This window comes from Ranitomeya imitator, chromosome 2 (genome assembly GCF_032444005.1).
Source record: "Ranitomeya imitator isolate aRanImi1 chromosome 2, aRanImi1.pri, whole genome shotgun sequence".
Lineage (NCBI taxonomy): Eukaryota > Metazoa > Chordata > Amphibia > Anura > Dendrobatidae > Ranitomeya > Ranitomeya imitator.
The window spans coordinates 136,004,238-136,025,082 of NC_091283.1; the positions used below are offsets into that span (position 1 = coordinate 136,004,238).

Sequence of the window (20,845 nt, forward strand, 5' to 3'; positions counted from 1 at the left end):
AAAAAACAAAATTAAAAAACAAGTTTAGATTAAAATAATCAGGGTCTCAGAGCACAATGATTTTTCAGAAGTAAAAATTTCATGGCAGAATCTGAAAAAAAAAAATGCCTGCACCGCTGAAGGCTAGTTTAAGACTAATAGTTCAAAGTTGCTTTCAGGCTAAAAGACTTGGGGGCCACATGGCGATGACACGATGCACAACCAAAGATCACACGGCAATGATGAAGCATAATGTGAACAGGTCAGCCACAAAAATTACTGCACCACACGATGCAAGAAATCCAGCCTACTGGGATTTTAGAGACTTGCATGTCGGCAATGCGCCAACATTCACTTACATCATGTTGTAAAATAGCAAGATGCGATGTGTCGTGGCAAAAGCCACCGAGTAATCCCAGCCTTATGTTATGTCAATTAAATTAGGCTTGGTTCCCATTGCGTTAATGGGAACGCGCTAACGGACAGCGTTGCACGGCGAAATTAACGCCGTGCAACGTGTCCGTTAGCACGCCCATTCACGGCAATGGGAACGCGCAGCACTAGCGCGTGCCATGTTCGGCACGCGCTAGCGACGCGCCGGTGTTTCCTGGCGCGCCGCGGACGCTGCTTGCAGCGTCCGAGGCGCGCCCGCGGTCCGTTCCCCGCTCTCGCAGATCGGGCATCTGCGAGAGCGAGAACGTTACCGCGACCCCGGGACGCGGCCACATTAAAAACATTGCGCTAGCGCTAAACGGGTTGCACTAACGCAATGTGACCCTAGCCTTAAGGCCTGGCTGCAGGGACCCCAAAGTCATAATCAAGAGGACCCCTGTACTGAACATGTTTAATTGACATATCAAAAAGACTTTCCGGAGAACCCTTTAATACCCTTCTCAGGTGCAATGTGAAAATATTTTACATGTGATATTACTGGTCAAGGCGGTTTTCCACTAATGCCTTCATGCTGCCTTGATTACTTAGCAGAACCGCCGGCCTCATAGAATTCATGGCAGATGCAGACCGGTCGCTGGGAAATCTTCAGCAGTTAAAACTTGTGTGCCATTGCTAAACTCGAACACAACACGGACGAACAAAGACATACAAATATTTACAAGTTATTCCTGTGACTTAGCGCTAAAATGACCATTAATATACAGTCCACCTTCCCCAAGATACTGATTTAACCTATGCAGAGGATGACTAGAACTATACACAAAGAAGGAAGCTAATCGGATGGACGGGCTGCCTTCACTCATCCTCCGTGATTGGGGAGCACCCAGAGAAGAAGCTGATATTGCTGTTGCAAAGGGCTTTCTTCTTTTTTTTCAGTAAGGATGTTTGATTTTCCTGTGCGTCGGCGGTCAGTGATCCACCCGGGACGATGCTTGGTTTACGCTGCAGTTTCATGGTGATCACCTGGCCTATGTCGCTTATTTCCTGCAGGACCTAAAGAGGGGGAAAAAAAAAAAAAAGTCATGTTACTTTACAAAACAGCTCTATAGTTTGCAAATATTTAAGGATATAGATTATACATACACACATTTTAAAATTAATAGTAAGGCAGATCTGTGAAGTTCTTCAAAACCTATAATAGAATACTTTTATTTGTTGTGAACACCTAAGCAATTTATTTTCATTTCTAGTGGCTGATATGCTATGTAAATCAATAAACTGACTAATAGACATTCTCCACCATCAAGGGTCAATGGGGAACAAACCTGAGCCACTACGGCACCGTTCAATCAGAGCAGACAGCAAGTGCTGGCAATCTCTTCTGCTGCTCTCTACTACTCTTCATTCTCGGCCCTGCTGCTCTCTACTACTCTTCATTCTCGGCCCTGCTGCTCTCTACTACTCTTCATTCTCGGCCCTGCTCTACTACTCTTCATTCTCGGCCCTGCTGCTCTCTACTACTCTTCATTCTCGGCCCTGCTGCTCTACTACTCTTCATTCTCGGCCCTGCTGCTCTACTACTCTTCATTCTCGGCCCTGCTGCCCTCTACTACTCTTCATTCTCGGCCCTGCTGCCCTCTACTACTCTTCATTCTCGGCCCTGCTGCCCTCTACTACTCTTCATTCTCGGCCCTGCTGCTCTCTACTACTCTTCATTCTCGGCCCTGCTGCCCTCTACTACTCTTCATTCTCGGCCCTGCTGCTCTCTACTACTCTTCATTCTCGGCCCTGCTGCTCTCTACTACTCTTCATTCTTGGCCCTGCTGCTCTTGTAAGGACTGAGGGAAGCATGTTGACAAGTTTGCAGCCTCTTCTAAATCTCATGTGCTTGCATTGATGGAGCTTTGACAATGCGCTTTTTTGGCAATATTAGAGCAGCCAGGAACATGCCCTGACACCTGACGGTGGGGACAGCCTAGTTGTCAATTCTTCCCCATTCATTAATATGTTGGGCTCCAAAATTAACTGACAGTGAGGTGAACTGTAGATGGTGTCTTGAGAGGTAAGAGAAGAGAAGGGAAAAAATAAATATTCACTAACAAAAAAAACAAAAAAACAACACTCTACAATCTAACAAGTCTAACTCCAATAATACTTTGACTTTACTCTGATAAAATCACATAAGAAGATAACTACAAGCAGCACACATGGTCGCACCTTTTTGGTGGGTGTGACACAAGGTGGGGTGAAAAATGAACTTCCAGACGTTACATCTCCAGGGAAGTCCATCTTCAGCGAGTTTTCAGACTCCCGGGATTGATCCTCGTTATTTGTATCATCCTTTTAAAATAATTAAAAATAAATATGGAGTGAATAAATATGGACAAAAGAAAAAAAAATAAATAAATGACAGCATGTGTAAGAAGGCCAGCTAGCACAGGGTTAAATCCTAGCAGTGATTCGGTGCACCCAGAGAGCTAGGACTAGACCCAGGCCATGTGTTCAGGGGTCAGTCAGCCGGGGGAGCGGAGCAGAGCGGGTTGTGTTGGAGCTGCAGAGCCAGAGACTGTGCACACGACCCGCGCAGGCTCCTCAAACTACGTATCACTGATTGCTATGGACAAGAACCAAACTGGGGGATTAGCTCAGGAGGGTCCGAGTCACCAGTGAGTGTGAGGAGAAAGCAGGACCTGAACTGCCGTCTGGGCGAGACCCACTTATTGCTCTGCCTTCATTAGAAAAGACCTGGGATTTTTGTTATGACGTATGTGCCAGAAAAGGCGATCAATAAAGCTCACACTGCTTTACCACAAGAATCCGGTGCCCGGGTGAGCTCTGGCGCCAACCTGAGAGCGTGACCCCTACACAAGCAAATTCGCTTAGATCCTGGGATGCCAACAGTCCATAACTTTACACAGTCTAAAAACCCAAGATGCACCGTCCCCATTCCCCACAATCCTCTGATCCGATCATCATTGGAAATCTGGGGTCAGACCTCAAAATCGCAGGGCACGCAAGACGACCCAGGAACCGCACAGAACTGGAGGAATGTTCCAAGGAAGAAATCAATGAAAATCCCTCAAAACAGGAATTGGGACTCTAAAAGGTGCTTACAAGCGGTCATGCTAGGTACTATCCATGCAGGGTGCCCAAACTTTTGCATCAGCCCATTTTCCTTTATGGAATTTTTAAAAAGTAAAAGAGTAACTATATATTGTTTTGTTTAAAATCAAAAGGAAGTGTGTCATCTTTAACTTAAAATTATCGCTAAAAAGGCCTAATACTCAACTTGCTTTACGGATAACAGTAATTTTGACCAGGGGTGCACAAACTTTTACATGCCACCGTACACTGGGTGCTATGCACTGCACAGTACCAGGTCTCCTGCCCTTTATGCTGGATGGAATTCTCGGTATGTGTCCTTACTCTGTATTAGTTTGGAATCTCGGGGGGAGGGCGTAAAAAAATTGGACCGTTCGTGAATTTTTGGTCCAGTTGTCCAGGAACTATTGAATAGTAGTTTGGCAACTCTGCCTAGAACATAAACCACAAATGGGGTTTTATCCATATTAACCTATTAAGAGCCATAACACTGATTTAGAAAACAACGCTAACATTGTTTTTTAGCGTTTGGTTCTCAGGATGTTTATTTTGTTGCAAAATCTACCTGGAAAGAACATTCTCTAGGTCAGTGAGGCTGCAGCAATACAAGGCGGAGGTCATGTTCACACGTTGCATTTTTTCTGCCTTTTTTCATACAATTTTTAAGCTGCATTTTACAGTACCAGCAAAGTATAGGAGATTTCAGAAATATTCACACATCTGTGTTTATTTTCCTACCCGATCTTGAAAACTGCAGCATGTCACTTCTTAGGCTACGTTCACACTAGCGTTGTGCGCCGCTGCGTCGGCGACGCAATGCACAACGCACGCAAAAACGCGGCAAAACGCACGCAAAAACGCTGCGTTTTGCGACGCATGCGTCGTTTTTTGCCGAAAATCGGACGCAAGAAAAATACAACTTGTTGCGGTTTCTTGGTCCGACGCTGGCGGCAAAAAAGACGCATGCGTCGCACAACGCAACAAACAAAAACGCATGCGTCCCCCATGTTAAATATAGGGGCGCATGACGCGTGCGTCGCCGCTGCGTCGCCCGACGCACACTAGCATAACGCTAGTGTGAACGTAGCCTAAGTAAGTGAAACAACACGGGGGGGTTTGGGGGGGATGGAAGAAAAATCAGCCTTTTGGGGGGGGGGGGGGGCCAGTAAACTTTATCAACATGCACAAGAGACAACAAAAACGCAGAACAAAACGCAATGTGTGAACGTAGCCTTATATAGTTTTTGTTAAAAAAAATAAAAATAAATAGAGATTGTAGTATTGTTGGATACAGGGTGCGGGTTGTGTGAGGGTTTGCTGTGGCAAGTGTCTCGTCATCATTTTATTCATTTTTCATTTAAAGTACAAGAGATAAAAATAATTAAAAAAAAAAAAAAAGATAAGAAAAAAAGGTGTCGCCATTTTGTGAGAAGCATCATGGTTTCTTTTTTCCCCAGTCAGTGGAGCTGTATCGTTGGCTTTTTTTTGGTGGAGAGCAGATTATTTTATTGGTATTATTTGGGGCTACATACAATGTTTAGTTTGCTTCTTATTCTATTTTTTTGGTGGAGTAGCCTAAAGGGAAGATATAAAAAAGATGTATCTGCAAAGTCGGCCTCCTATGGGCACCCAGCTAGAAGTTTATTTAGTGGCTGTAGGACTATAACTGGTTGGCGCGCAGCACCCATCTTGTGGCTGCAGCTTACACCTGTGTCACCCAATGGCGCAGACAAGGAAAAGGCACGGCCGGCTCCATAATCATGGCCCGTGCCAATCAATTAAGTGATGTGTCAGCAGTGTGGCGCTACATTCAGCTTTGGCCTAGAAAGGTTAATGTGGTTTGGTTTTCATCCCAACCACGTCAATAAAATAAATGAAAAAAAAAATATATATATATAAAGATTTACCGAGAAGGATTCCCTGTTGCGGCACTTAGAAGGGTCACAGCAGCATTCATCGGAGCAGTTCTGCTTAGCTTTTCTACAGCGGCACATCTTATTTCCACAACGCCCTTTACAAGAGCACTACAATAGCAAGACAAAAGGGCACACAAGCCTGGCATTATTACTGATTGCCAAAATACAGCCGCTTCAAGGTCTTAAAAAGGAGGAAACCCCTCCACCCTACAGAAAAAAAACCCAAAAGAACTGAGGATTCTAGATGTGATTTTTTCTATCTCCGTACTCATTGCCTGTCAGACATCACGGGTTGTGTACTTTATGACAAACTATACCTAGGAGACATCATGGAGGACAACTCCCAAGGCTCCCTTCACATTGTGTTCTTGCCCACGTTCAGTGGACCCCCACAAAATGGGACTCTGGCATATGTACTGACTGGGTCATAATGGTGCAGACATTCAACCTGTGCTCTGTGGTGCATCATTATTGGGCGCACACGACTACTGGGAGCAGAAACACAGAACGTCCACCTCCAGTAGACGTACATGCCTGAAAATGATGCACCACAGAGCGCACGTGACTGTCGGCACCACTATAGTCAATGTCCCCATCGGCGCATATACCAGAGTCCTGTTTTGCGAGTGGGGTGGGGGATCCGGTTTGGATGCAAGCCCTCATGGGGCTGATGAATGAGGACAACAATGCAATGTTGCAGAACACAGGCCCATCGGATCCTAACCTGAAGGCTCACCAAGTTACATCAGCGCATTTTACAAAGTCAGTCCAGTCAGTCTATTTACAAAAAAAAAAAAAAGGAGAGTGCTGTCAAGCTTTCGATCAGGGGGGTCAACATTTTTCCACTTACCCCACTGGGCACTTTCTTGGGCTGCTTGACATTTTGGACAGGGATCCAATTTGCGTCACGCGAATCATCTGCAGACTCTTCAGATTCAGATAATAAATCTTCCAAAACTACTGTGGCAGATCTGGCTGTTGTTCTACGAAGATTTTTAGGCTACAAAAATAAATACCGTAAATTAATAATAATACTACATCTAATCATCAACAACCTTCACTGACAATCGAGGAGGACAATGCTCAAACAGCTCTTACCTTTGGAGGAACAAAATCAAAGGGAGAATCTGGAGAGTTGGTCACCTGCGTATCAGACATATTGTACATTTTCCTTCCACTTGCAACATGAAGAAGCGCCAGTTTCTTAAAGAAAATGGATAGTTGAAAGAGTTACCGTAATACAAAAAAGGGGTCAGACATTCGTTTGATAGGACGAATGTCTGGGGCTTCATGCAGACCGTCCTCCTGTGTGTCCTCTGAAATCAAGGACAGGTTGGGACTGATCGCTGCAAGCTTTCCAATCCTGACAGAACTAGATAAAGAATAGCTTTTTGCTAAAGGCATTTGGAAAAATCTTTAATATTTAAACGTGTATTTATTTGGTTACCATTGTCGGAGAAAGCCTTTGAGGTCTATGGGTTTAGCATGGGATGTGATAAAAGCTCCTGTAGGTGGAATGTGTAGAGGCACCAATAGTTCTGTGCATGTAGTGAACATAATAAAGGAGAGAGGATTACACTGTTCATAGGCAATGATCACAGTACATGCCCGCCGAGCCCCGCACAATGGCCTCTACATAGAACAAACAGCATGGCCAGGGCACGCTCCCATAGAGATCAGTGACAAATCATTAGACTATTGTTCCATAGTAAAGCAGTCTGTATAACAGAAGCTTTCTAAATGCAGTTACGGGCAGCGGCGACAAGATGTCTGCCCCATAATCACATACAGAAAGCAGAGCTTTATAATAAATATATCGTTTTACTTCATCTACAGAAAAGTATTTTCCAGTGTGTTTTTAATGCCATCTGTTTTTTCTTAACCCCTTCAAGTCGCAGCCCTTTTTCGCTCCCCTCCTTCCCAGAGCCATAACTTTTTTATTTTTCCGTCAATATGGCCATGTGAGGCCTTGTTTTTTGCGGGACAGGTACTTTTTAACGTCACCATTGGTTTTACCATGTATTGCACAAGAAAACGGGGAAAAATTATTCCATGTGCGGTGAAATTGCAAAAAAGTGCAATCCTACACTTGTTTTTTGTTTAGCTTTTTTTGCTAGGTTCACTAAATGCTAAAACTGACCTGATATTATGAGTCTCCAGGTCATTATGAGTTCATAGACCCCTAACATGTCTAGGTTATTTTTTATCTAAATGGTGAAAAAAAAAAAATCCAAACTTTGCTAAAAAAAAAAAAAATTGCAAAATATTCCGATACCCATAGCATTTCCATTTTTCGTTATCTGGGGTCGGGAGAGGGCTTATTTCTTGCGTGCCGAGCTGATGTTTTTATTGATAACACTTTTGTGCAGATGCGTTCTTTTGATCGCCCGTTATTGCATTTTAATGCAATGACGCGGCAACCCAAAAAAGTAATTATGGCGTTTTTAATTTTTCTCTCACTACGCCATTTTGCGATCATGTTAATTTTTTTTTTTTTAAATTGATAGATCAGGTGATTCTGAACGCTGCGATACCAAATATGTGTAGGTTTGATTTTTGTTTTATGGTTTTATTTTGAATGGGGCAAAAAGGGGGGCGATTTAAACATTTTTTAATTTTTAAAACATTTTTTTAACTTTTGCCATGCTTCAATAGCCTTTATGGGAGGCTAGATGCTGGCACGACTGGATCGTCTCAACTACATAGGAGCGATCATCAGATTGCTCCTATATGCAGCTGAATTACAGGCTGCATATAGGAGGGTGGCGCTCACAGCAAGCCGGCATCAACAACCATAGAGGTCTCAAGGAGACCTCTGGTCGTTATGGTGATGTATCGCTGACCCCGGATCATGTGACGGGGGTCAGCGATGCGCACATTTCTGGCCCGATGGCATTTGACAGCGGCATTTAACTAGTTAATAGCGGCGGGTGAATCACGATTTCACCCGCCGCTATTGCGGGCACATGTCAGCTGTACAAAACAGCTGACACGTCCCGGCTTTGAGGTGGCTCACCACTGGAGCCCACTTCGAAAGGGGGAGATGTGATATGCGCCGTACTAATACGGCGCATGCCACGAAGGGGTGAAAGAGGTTTTCTGACTTTTTGATACTAGTGACTTGTGCTTACAACCATGATACACAGCTGCAGTACTCTCCCTTACTTGTTTGTAAACATCATTTTCTTGGATAAGTTGCTGGTTTTTCTCACAAAGCTCCTTCATTTTTTCAATTTCTTCATCCTTAAAAAAGACAGAATTCTTTAAAATAAGCAAATATATGAAACCCCTTGTGTTTTAAAGGATTTATAGTAGGAGATAGAAAGTGATAAAGTTGCACAACTTTTGAGATTTGGGAAGGATGAACATTGAATGCATAGTTGTCCTTTTCATGTACATGACAAACTTACACTTGCTGTGGTCTTTGAGAACGTTGTCCTTGGTAGAAGTAATAAATGTAAAGTGGCCCTGTCTTACCAGTACTCATCCCCCATCAATCCCACAATGTAATCTGCACATGTGGGCCACATGAGCTTCATTTCTCGGTAACCTGGTAGATTCCCACTCGCATACCTTGCACCAATGTCTAGAAGCCACTTGTGGACTCTGCATTACCTGGAACTTCAGCCTCTCCAACAGCTGCTTCTCCCTCTCAGTCACTTTGTCCTCAGCAGGTTCTTCAGCCTCTGAGACAATCGGCTGCTTCTGCTGTGACAGACTCAGCAAGTAAAGAATCTGAAGGAACAAAATAAGGATGTTGAGGTTGAAAATTTGAAATTAGGAGATTTAAAGGGGATCAATACAAAATTAGAAACACCCTAATCCCCCCCACCACTGCTTTTAAAGGGAACCTGTCACCAAGTTTGGTCGATAAGAGATATGGCCATCACCTTTCAGGCTCATATATGGTATTCTAGAATGCTGTGTATCTGCCCCCAACCCGACCTGTAAGACGAAAAATAACATACTCACCTGCGGGGTGGTCCGGTCTGATGGATGTCACTGGTCTTGGTCCGGCACCTCCCATCTTACGATCCCCATCCTCCTTCTTGCTTCAATTGGACGGCGCGTCCCTTCGTCATCTGCACAGTTTGCTCGGCACAGCACTCCTGCGCAGGCGTACTTATCTGCCCTGTAGAGGGCAGATCAGTACGCCTGCGCAGGAGGGCGATGCGGGGGAGACACGTTATCCACACGAAGCAAGCAGGAGGACGGCATTGCAAGAAGATGGGAGACGCCGGACCAAGACCAGTAACACCCCTCGGACCGGCCCGCCCTGCAGGCGAGTATAATAAATGGGGATTTTTGTGTGTACTCACCGTAAAATCCTTTTCTCCGAGCCACTCATTGGGGGACACAGGACCATGGGTTATGCTGCTGTCACTAGGAGGCTGACACTAAGCTGAGACAAAAAAAGGTTAGCTCCTCCCCTGCAGTATACACCCTCATGCTGGCTTCCAGAGACCCAGTTCAGTGCAAAAGCAGTAGGATAATAACAACAATATATCAAGTAACATTAGAATATAACATGTCAAACAAACAGTCAAAGACCAAAAAAGGTAACGAGCCGTAAGGCTACCAGGGTGGGTGCTGTGTCCCCCAATGAGTGGCTCGGAGAAAAGGATTTTACGGTGAGTACACACAAAAATCCCTATTTCTCCTTCGCCTCATTGGGGGACACAGGACCATGGGACGTCCCAAAGCAGTCCCTGGGAGGGAAACAATACAACCAAATAACTCCGTGTACCATCTGACTACAAATGCGCCACAGCCGCTTGCAGGATACGTCTGCCAAGGGCCGCGTCCGCAGAGGAGTGAATGTGGACATTGTAATGCTTTGTGAAAGTATGCAGGCTGTGTCAAGGTAAAAATATATGTCTTTATACTCTTTTGTACTTTTATATATTCTTATGCTGTGAAACAATAAGTTTTTCCCCTTTGCTTGCTAAATGCAAATTTAACTGTATTTAAGATGGCTGCCAGTGTTCACTTTTGCCTTAGTTTTTGTACTTGCCAAGAATCTACTTTCGTTTCTGAAGCTGAAGTATCGTCCCTGGAGAAATGGAAACTTAACAAGATGTGGACAAAGGAAGATTCATCAGATGATGTCATAGCCAATCAGAGGGACTGAATACTAGATACATTGCTTAAACCCCGCCTAACCCCGCCCTCTGCACACCTTCCCCCAATGGACTATATAATGTTATGTATATGAAATAAACAGTTCAGTTGCTGTGACGTTACACACGAGCGTGCAATGAGTTTGAACCAGCATTGTGTCTGACTCATTCTTATCCGGTACCAACATGCTCCTAATCTGATTTGGAATGACTGGTGGATGAAGGGTATTGTCGTGACGACCCCGACAGCTGGACCACGTTGCAGCCTTGCAAACCTGCTCCGCTGTTGCCTGGTGCCGGATGGCCCAGGAAGCACCCATCGACCGAGTGGAGTGAGCTCTAATCCCCGCCGGGATAGGACTGCCCCTGACCCGATAGGATTCCTGGATAGGGGATCAGATCCATCTGGCTATCGTGGATTTTGACGTAGCCAAACCCTTTCTGTGGGAGCACGAAAAGGGCGTCCGATTTTCTGAAATGAGCCGTTCTGGAAATGTACCTCCTGAGGGCCCGTACCACGTCCAGAGTATGGAGAGCCTTCTCGACCCTATGTTTGGGCTGCGGGCAAAAGGAGGGAAGAATGATGTCCTCGTTAAGATGAAAGGATGAGACCACCTTCGGAAGAAACGCCGGGGAAGGGCGTAGGACTACCTTGTCCTGATGAAAGGCAAGGAAAGGTGCCCGGCAGGACAAAGCGGCGAGCTCTGAAACCCTTCTGATGGACGTCACCGCTACCAGGAAGGCAACCTTCCATGAGAGGACAGAGAGCGGAACGTCTTTAAGGGGTTCGAACGGAGGTTCCTGAAGAACCCCCAGGACCAAGTTGAGATCCCAGGTCTCTAACGGCATCCTGTAGGGGGGAACCACATGGGAGACTCCCTGAATGACCTGAAGGTTGGCGGCGATCCTACGCTGGAACAGAACGGATAACGCTGAGATCTGATCTTTGAGGGAACTCAGGGCCAAGCCGGAGTCCAGACCAGACTGAAGGAAATTCAAGATGCAAGGGATAGAGAAAGCGAGCGGAGGGTGCCCTCGGAGGCTGCACCATGAGAACAAAAGTTTTCCAGACGCGGTGGTAAATGGAGGCGGAAGACGCCTTGCGAGCACTTAACATGGTGGGAATGACCTGCTGATAGAAACCGGCACGAGTTAGAATCCATGTTTCAACAGCCACGCCGTTAAACGTAGGGCCCCTGAGCTCTGGTGGTAGATCGGACCTTGGCGAAGCAGGTCTGGGCGGTCTGGTAACCGCCAGGGAACGTCGGCTACGAGCTGAACGAGGTCCGCGTACCAAGCGCGGCGAGGCCAGTCTGGGGCAACTAGAATGACCAGAACTCCCTCCGTCTTGATTTTTCGGATCACCTTCGGCAGTAAAGGAAGGGGAGGAAACACGTATGGGAGCTGAAACTGATGCCACGGAGAAATCAGTGCGTCTACTCCTATGGCCTGGGGATCCCGAGAACGTGCAATGAAGTTGTGGACCTTGGCGTTCAATCTGGACGCCATCAGACGTCCGGGGTCCCCCAGCGAAGACAGATCTGACGAAATACCTCTGGGTGGAGTTCCCACTCTCCCGAGGCAAGGCCCTGGCGACTCAGGAAGTCCGCCGCCCAGTTCTCGACTCCCGGAATGTGCACCGCCGAGATGATGGAATGGTTGGTTTCGGCCCAACGAAGGATGTGAGAGACTTCCTGCATCGCCACCCTGCTGCGGGTACCTCCCTGGTGGTTGATGTAAGCCACCGCCGTGACGTTGTCCGATTGGACTCGTATTGGGTGACCCGCGAGCAGGGCGTGAAAGCGACTCAGGGCAAGTCTGACAGCACGAATCTCCAGGATGTTGATGGGGAGTCTGGATTCCCGAACTGTCCAACGGCCCTGGGCAGAGTGGTGAAGAAACACCGCCCCCCAGCCGAGAAGACTGGCGTCGGTGGTTACCACTAACCAGCGGATCGGGAGGAAGGACTTCCCCTGGAGAAGAGATGGACCCAGGGTCCACCATACGAGAGATTGTCTGACCCGCGGGGACAGGGGGCAAGGGCGGTCGAGAGATGAGAGGCTCCTGTCCCAGTTGTCCAGCAAAGCTTGTTGTAAGGGACGGAGATGGAGTTGAGCAAAAGGAACCGCTTCGATTGCTGCAACCATCTTTCCCAGGATCTTCATGGCGAATCGAATGGTTCGCGGACGAGGATGGCAGAGCGTTCGGGCTCCCTGCTGAAGCGCTTGGGCCTTGGACCGAGGAAGCAAGACCAGCCCCCTCGAAGTATCCAGGATCATTCCCAGAAAGGAGATCCGACGGGTAGGAACGGGAGAGGACTTGTCCAAGTTGATCAACCAGCCCAGGCGCGAAAGAGAATCCAGGGTAATGTGGACGCTTGACTCGCAGGCCTGAAAAGACGGGCCCTTTATGAGGAGATCGTCTAAGTAAGGTAACACGACGACTCCTCGAGAATGAAGGATGGCCATGACAGCCGCCATGACCTTGGTGAATACCCTGGGCGCCGTGGCAAGACCGAAGGGTAAGGCTGTGAACTGGAAGTGGTCCTCCAGAACGGCAAAGCGGAGCAACCTCTGATGAGGCGGGAAGATCGGGATGTGAAGATAGACATCAAGGATGCCTATCGAGGCCAAGAATTCCCCTCTTTCCATCGAAGAGATGACCGATCTGAGCGATTCCATCCTGAAGTGCCGGACTCTTACGCACTTGTTCAGGAGTTTCAGATCCAAAATGGGGCGCACTTTTCCGTCCTTCTTTGGCATGACGAAGAGGTTTGAGTAGAAACCTTTGAACCTCTCGTGTTCCGGGACCGGAACAATGACCCCACTCTGGCGGAGGGAGTGAATGGCGCAAAGGAGGGCGCGAGACTGAGCTCCCGAACTGGGGAGACGAGAGGAGAAAAACCGAGTTGGAGGAGGAGCGGAGAACTCTATTTTGTAGCCAGACGATACCAGATCCCTGACCCATTCGTCGTGAACGACGGAGAGCCAGGCTTGCTGAAAAAGGAGTAGACGTCCGCCTACTCTGATGGTATCGACTGGTGCCGTTCCCGAGTCATTGTGACGGGAATCTGGGGGGTCTGGAACCTCTGGTTCTGGGCTGCCTCGGTTTTCCGCGCCAGGAAGGATTCGGTCTGAAGGAGGGACGAGCGTCTCTGTCTGTGCGAGCTGATCGGTCCGATCTGGAAAGACCGGTAGGATTGGACCAGGCTGGGCTGGTACGAAAGGGCCGAAAGCGAAAGTAAGGCTGGCGCTGGAAAGCCGCCTTGGGCCTCTGTTGGGGAAGGAACTTGCTCTTTTTCCCTGTGGCGTCGGAAATAAGCTGGTCAAGCTTTTCGCCGAAAAGGCGCCCGCTTTGAAAAGGGAGAGAGATCAGAGATTTTTTAGAGGAAGAATCTGCGCGCCACTCTCTGAGCCAAAGAGCCCTTCTGATAGCGATGGCGTTAGAAGCCGCCGATGCTGTGCAATTCGCCGCATCGAGGGATGCGTACATCACATAATCACTAGCCATGGCTAACTGCTTAGCCAGGTCCGCCATCTCAGACGGGAGGTCCTGTTCATGAATGGATTTCGCTAGAGCATCCGCCCAGGAAACCATTGCCTTGGTCACCCAAGCCGCGGCGAAGGAGGGGGACAGGGAAGAGCCTGAGGCTTCATACACTGAGCGAGCTAGAGAGTCTAGCTGGCGTTCAGTGGGGCTCTTAATTGAAGCGCCGTCCGGGACCGAAAGAAGCGTTTTAGAAGCCAGGCGCGAGACCGGAGGATCTACTATAGGGGGATCCGTCCAGTCCTTCACGAGATCTGCTGAGAAGGGATACTTCGATACCAGGTCCTTCTTACCCGAGAAACGCTTATCTGGACGCTCCCTGTGTCGCCTATGTCCAGAAAAGCTGGGTGAGAGGCAAAAGTTTTGTGGGAACGCTTGGTTCTGGTAAAAGAGACCGCGTGTTCCAGAGCGGAATTAGAGTCATCATCCACCTTAAGTGCGTGATTGACTGCTACAATGAGGGAGTCAACCGTAGCTCTGAACTCCGGAGCCTCCGGGTCCAATGATACCTCGGACTCATGTTCAGAGTCGTGAACGCTGCGAGCCCCCAAAGAGGGTGAGCGAGAGGTGGAGCTGCCAGAGTCTGAGTGGCGAGGTGAGCGCTCAGGAGAGGTAGTGCGGATCCGTTTTCTGGATGACCGTGCCTCTTTATGGGGAGAACGGCCCCTGCTGACCGATGATTCCCCTGCTATGGAGGGATCTCTTAACACCTGCAAAGGATTGCCCCGTTCCCCGGGAGGATTTTGAATGGATTTGATGGCGTTGGCTAAAAAATCCACGGACTGCGAAAGAGACGCGACCCACGCAGGAGGACTAGGTACGCCGGAGTCGGTGGAGGGCTCCTGGGCACATGGGGCATCGCAGGCAGAGCAGAGGGGAGAACTTTGAGGCCTAGGAAGTGGGGCCTGGCAGGTGGTACACGCAGAGAAAAAGGTCGTATGCACCTTAGAGGATTTTTTAGACCTTGACTGGGACATGATTCTAATGCAAAAAAATAGACCACAGGGTCTATAATGTAGGGAAGCAGAGGGCGACGCTGCAGAGGAGAGGCTGACGAGGTCTCCTTACCCTGGTCCTGTGTCCCGCTGTCCTGATGTGTTGCCTGAGCTGGGAAACCGGCTGCACGTGGGCGCTTGGACACCTAGACGCTGCGGCAGAGCTGAGCTGCGGCGTGCAGTGAGGGACCAAGATGGCCGCCGAGATCAGGAGAGAGATCTCGGAGGCTGCGAGAAGCGCCAGGACTGGGGAGGCGGCGCCGCCGATGACGCACAGGGGTGGGCGGAGCCTATCGGCAGCGTCCAGCGGCTAGGCCGAAGCCGGGGACTAAATTTGCGGCTTCGGTCCGGCGCACGGCCGCGAAGTGCCGAAAAATGGGGGAATGCTTCAGCCCACGATGTGCCGCTACCTAGGAGGAGCCCTCCGGACCGCAAAACCGGCGACCCCCCCCATCCCCCACGAGACACTTACCCCGAGGAGGTGAGAGGTGCCTTGGGATGGCAGGGACGGTGCAGGGGTTGGGAAGCCTCTATCCACCAGCCCCAGACAGGGGGGTGGAGAGGAACCGTCCACCACCTGAATCACGCAGGGCATTGGTGATGCAGTGTGGTCAGCACGGACGCCACGGGGATAGTGCCTCTGTACAGCCGAGGGAGAACCTGGTGGACAGGGCAGATGTCCGGCAATAAAAAGCCTGGCTGCAGAGGAGGATACTGGAGGTAAAACACCAGTGCTCGTCTGTATAAAGTGGGGAGATCGGCGCCCTTTTATGGAAAATTCCGTCGCCCAAAAAATGTCAGCTCAGGCAGTGGCTCCCACGTCGCAGGAGAGGATATGGTGAGGTGAAACTCCCGTGCTCGCCTGTTGCTGGTTCGGGGGAGATCGGACCTTGAAAGAATCCGTCGCCCCCTTCGTCTGGAATAGGAAGGTTAAAAAGGAAAAAATCTGAGATTAAAAATCAGTGTGCCTCCTACGGACACTAAGCTTGAACTGGGTCTCTGGAAGCCAGCATGAGGGTGTATACTGCAGGGGAGGAGCTAACCTTTTTTTGTCTCAGCTTAGTGTCAGCCTCCTAGTGACAGCAGCATAACCCATGGTCCTGTGTCCCCCAATGAGGCGAAGGAGAAAAGTTATTTTGCTCTTACAGGTCGGGTTGGGGGCTTATATACAGCGTTATAGAATGCTGTATATCAGCCCTTAAAGGTGATGGCTGTATCTCTTATCGGCCAAACCTGGTGACAGGTTCCCTTTAAATACCTTATTCTACTTTTGGACAAAATTTAAGATGTTAACTATTGAAAGTAAAGACAAAAACAAGGCTTAGTAGGTATATACCTAACTAAAAACTAACAATGTAGGAAAAGAAAAAAGGTACCTTCTGCTGGTGCTGCTGCTCCAGCTCTACAAGCCGGCTCTGGTGCTCTGTCTCCATTTCAGCCATCTGATTCCGTTCTTCAAATATTATCTTCTGCATGTCCGCAGCATGAGCCTTGTTCTGTTTAAGGCTGCTCTCCAGTCTACTGATCTGAACTTTGGCAGAAACCACCTAAAAATGTTGTAGAACAAGAAGAGAGGGGGGAGCAAATAATGCCATTAAAACACAAAACTTTCAGCTGATTTTTCAGAATAATTCCACTGTATATGTACATAAAAAGCACCACTGTATCCGGCCATGACATGATGGTGTCCTGCATTTTCACCAGTTTTCTCCCTGCACTAGAAGCCTCAGCAGTTTCTCCTTGTGCCTTTCTGCTTTTGTTCCCCCCAAATGCTCACCCCTCCACAATCCATAGACAGTTTATGTAAATTTTATGCCTCACTGCAGACAGATTTGTAGACATTTTGAGATGAATGATCAGTGCAGGAGACAAAAAAAAGTAACAGATTAATTACTATTCCACCTCTTAAAGGGAAAGTGCCACCAGTTTTCTTGTAGTTTGGTTTTTGTGTGAAATTAAAGCTTAAAATAGTAATTAATGTATTAATGCAATGTTTTCTATATGAAAAATACACTGTTCAACAAAAATAAAATAAACGGAACACTAAAATCCCACATCCTAGATATCACTGAATGAAATATTCCAGTTGTAAATCTTTATTCATTACATAGTGGAATGTGTTGAGAACAATAAAACCAAAAAATGATCAACGTAAATCACAACTAATATCCCATGCAGGTCTGGAGTTGGAATGATGCTCAAAATCAAAGTGGAAAATGAAGTTACAGGCTGATCCAACTTCAGTGGAAATGCCTCAAGACAAGGAAATGATGCCCAGTAGTGTGAGTGGCCTCCACGTGCCTGTATGATCTCCCTACAACGCCTGGGCGTGCTCCTGATGAGGCTGCGGATGATCTCCTGAGGGATCTCCTTCCAGACCTGGAATTTTTTCGTCATACAGGAACTGCTGACACACTCCAGCCACGAGGTCAGGCATTGTCCTGCATTAGGAGGAACCCAGGGCAAACCGCACCAGCATATGATCTCATAAGGGGTCTGAGGATCTCATCTCGGTACCTAATGGCAGTCAGGCTACCTCTGACGAGCACATGGAGGGCTATGCGGCCCTCCAAAGATTTGCCACCCCACACCATTACTGACCCACTGCCAAACCGGTCATGCTGAAGGAGGTTGCAGGCAGCAGATTGCTCTCAACGGCATCTCCAGACGGTCACGCCTGTCACATGTGGTCAGTGTGAGCCTGCTTTCATCTGTGAAGAGCACAGGGTGCCAGTGGCGAATTTGCCAATCCTTGTGTTCTGTGGCAAATGTCAAGCATTCTGCACGGTGTTGGGCTGTGAGCACAACCCCCATATGTGGACGTCGGGCACTCAGACCACCCTAATGGAGTCAGTTTCTAACCGTTTCTGCAGAAACATGCACATGTGGCCTGCTTGGGGCCATTTTGCAGTGCTCTGGCAGTGCTCCTCCTGTTCCTGCTTGAACAAAGGCTGAGGTAGCGGTCCTGCTGCTGGGTTGTTGCCCTTCTACGCCCCCTCCACGTCTCCTGGTGTACGGGCCTGTCTTCTGGTAGCGCCTCCAGCCTCTGGACACTACGCTGACAGACACAGCAAACCTTCTTGCCACAGCTCACATTGATGTGCCATCCTAGATGAGCTGCACTACCTAAGCCACTTGTGTGGATTGTAGAGTCCGTCTCATGCTACCACGAGTGTGAAAGCACAACCAACATTCAAAAGTAACCAAAACATCAGCCAGAAAGCATTGGTACCGAGATGTGGTCTGTGTTCCCCATCTGCAGAACCACTCCTTTGAGTGTGTCTTGAAAATTGCCAATAATTACCATCTGTTGTCTATTCCGTTTGCACAACAGTATGTGAAATTGATTGTCAATCAGTTTTGCTTCCTAAGTGGACAGTTTGAGTTATATTCTGTTTGTTCCCTTTATTTTTTTGAGCATTGTATTATATATTTTTTTACAAATATATATTTACCACTAGGGAGAGCATTTTCAGTTTTAGACCTTAGACCTCAAGCAGCTATAGTAAAGGTACCGTCACACTAGACGATATCGCTAGCGATCCGTGACGTTGCAGCGTCCTCGCTAGCGATATCGTCCAGTGTGACAGGCAGCAGCGATCAGGCCCCTGCTGTGCTGTCGCTGGTCGGGGAAGAAAGTCCAGAACTTTATTTGGTCGCTGGACTCCCCGCAGACATCGCTGAATCGGCGTGTGTGACACCAATTCAGCGATGTCTTCACTGGTAACCAGGGTAAACATCGGGTAACTAAGCGCAGGGCCGCGCTTAGTAACCCGATGTTTACCCTGGTTACCATCCTAAAAGTAAAAAAAAAACAAACAGTACATACTTACCTACCGCTGTCTGTCCTCCAGCGCTGTGCTCTGCACTCCTCCTGTACTGGCTGTGAGCGTCGGTCAGCCGGAAAGCAGAGCGGTGACGTCACCGCTCTGCTTTCCGGCCGCTGTGCTCACACAGACAGTACAGGAGGAGTGCAGAGCACAGCGCTGGAGGACAGACAGCAGTAGGTAAGTATGTACTTTGTTTTTTTTTACTTTTAGGATGGTAACCAGGGTAAACATCGGGTTACTAAGCGCGGCCCTGCGCTTAGTTACCCGATGTTTACCCTGGTTACCGGCATCGTTGGTCGCTGGAGAGCGGTCTGTGTGACAGCTCTCCAGCGACGCTGCAGCGATCCGGATCGTTGTCGGTATCGCTGCAGCGTCGCTAAGTGTGACGGTACCTTAAGACTTACCAGCTTTACTGTAAGATGGAAAATTGGGGCAGTAACTGCTGACATCACCATTTCTCTCCCCTTTTGGGTGGTCTAGTATCCCTGGGGCAGAATGAAGAGTAGCATCACAGGACAGCACCATTTTGTGGGTGACTGCCCTGTGATCTGCTATCGCCAGCAGTTACTGTCTCTCTCACCCAGATTACATGATTCTCTCACCCCCTCCACTGCAGAACAGCAGCTCCTTCTTATCTTACTAAGGGATGAATCACAACTCCTGCAGAGCAGCTGATAGCTCCTGCTTCAATAATGCTAATGATACACTGTTCCTCCTTGATGTCTCTGCTATTCTGTCTGTACTTTTCTCCCCTCAGCCATCAATCTAGGATCGGTTCTGCTGGAAGCAGTACTGCTTATGTTAGCAGATCCGAGGGCTCCATGAATATGGCACAACACTCCCACTACTGTGAATTGTGCAGCCCACAGAGGCGTGCCCCAGTTCACAGCAGTCAATACACAGAGAAATACCCAGATAGTTGTCGGTGCTTCCGTCACAAGATTCTCGTGGTTATGAAATAGAATTGTTTATTTAGGAGTTAGGCTTGGTTCATATTGCGTTAATGTGACCGCGCTAGCGGACAGCGTTGCACGGCGAAATTAACGCCGTGCAATGCGTCCGTTAGCGCGCCCATTAACAGCAATGGGGACGCGCATCACTAGCGCGTGCCATTTTCGGCACGCGCTGGCGATGTGCCGGTGTTTTGTGGCGCGCAAGCAGCGTCCCCGGCGCGCCCGAGGTCCGTTCCCCACTCTCGCAGATCAGAGATCTGCGAGAGCGGGGACGTTTAACGCGACCCCATAAAACAACATTGCGTTAGCGCAATCTGCTAGCGCTAGGCGCTAAACGGATTGCACTAACGCAATATGAACCTAGCCTTACAGGATAAAAAAACGCATTTCGACTCCAAACATCCAGGAGTCTTCTTCAGGTTATTTAAAAAAAATATGTATATCATATAATATAATGTTATGGACGAGCTGCAGTCCGCCTCCTCGGGATTCCTGTGGGACCCCGTTTATGCCTCAATTCGCCGGTTTCTGGCGAGTGCAACTATTATAGCGTGCAATTTAGCAACAGTTTTTACTACACTTAGATCATGCACAGCGTTTGTTCCCCTTTTTTCTCTCCCTATCTCTTAAGGTACCGTCACATTAAGCAACTTACCAACGAGAACGACAACGATCCGTGACGTTGCAGCGTCCTGGATAGCGATCTCGTTTGTGTTTGACACGCAGCAGCAATCAGGATCCCGCTGTGACATTGCTGGTCATCGCTAAAAGTCCGGAACTTTATTTGGTCGTCAGGTCGGCGTGATTCGTCCTGTTTGACAGCAAAAGCAACGATGCCTGCAATGTTTTTCCATGGAGCGAACAACCAGCGAGAACGATAAGTACGTCACTGGATCGCTCCTGCATCGTTCTGCTGTTACAGTGTTTGACGTCTCATAGCGACCTAAACAGCGACGCTGCAGCGTTCGGCTCGTTGTCTATATCGCTGCAGCGTCGCTTAATGTGACGGTA

At 48.3% G+C, this 20,845-nt stretch overlaps 1 protein-coding gene across 3 annotated transcripts in view; it reads right to left on the bottom strand.

The window, feature by feature from the left end:
- Positions 1-1,079: 1,079 nt before the first annotated feature.
- The window catches only part of KIF4A (kinesin family member 4A), a 54,730-nt gene continuing 34,964 nt past the window's right edge, over positions 1,080-20,845 (bottom strand). For 2 of the 3 annotated variants that reach the window (XM_069747312.1, XM_069747315.1), the window contains exons 24-31: positions 16,428-16,598; positions 9,006-9,125; positions 8,556-8,633; positions 6,489-6,593; positions 6,241-6,390; positions 5,382-5,498; positions 2,590-2,712; positions 1,080-1,425 (exon numbers count right to left, since the gene is read on the bottom strand). In XM_069747312.1, coding sequence (XP_069603413.1) covers positions 1,228-1,425; positions 2,590-2,712; positions 5,382-5,498; positions 6,241-6,390; positions 6,489-6,593; positions 8,556-8,633; positions 9,006-9,125; positions 16,428-16,598 — 1,062 coding nt within the window. In that variant the 3' untranslated portion in view covers positions 1,080-1,227. The remainder of the gene's footprint in view (positions 1,426-2,589; positions 2,713-5,381; positions 5,499-6,240; positions 6,391-6,488; positions 6,594-8,555; positions 8,634-9,005; positions 9,126-16,427; positions 16,599-20,845) is intronic. The other variant, XM_069747314.1, reaches the window with a different exon arrangement.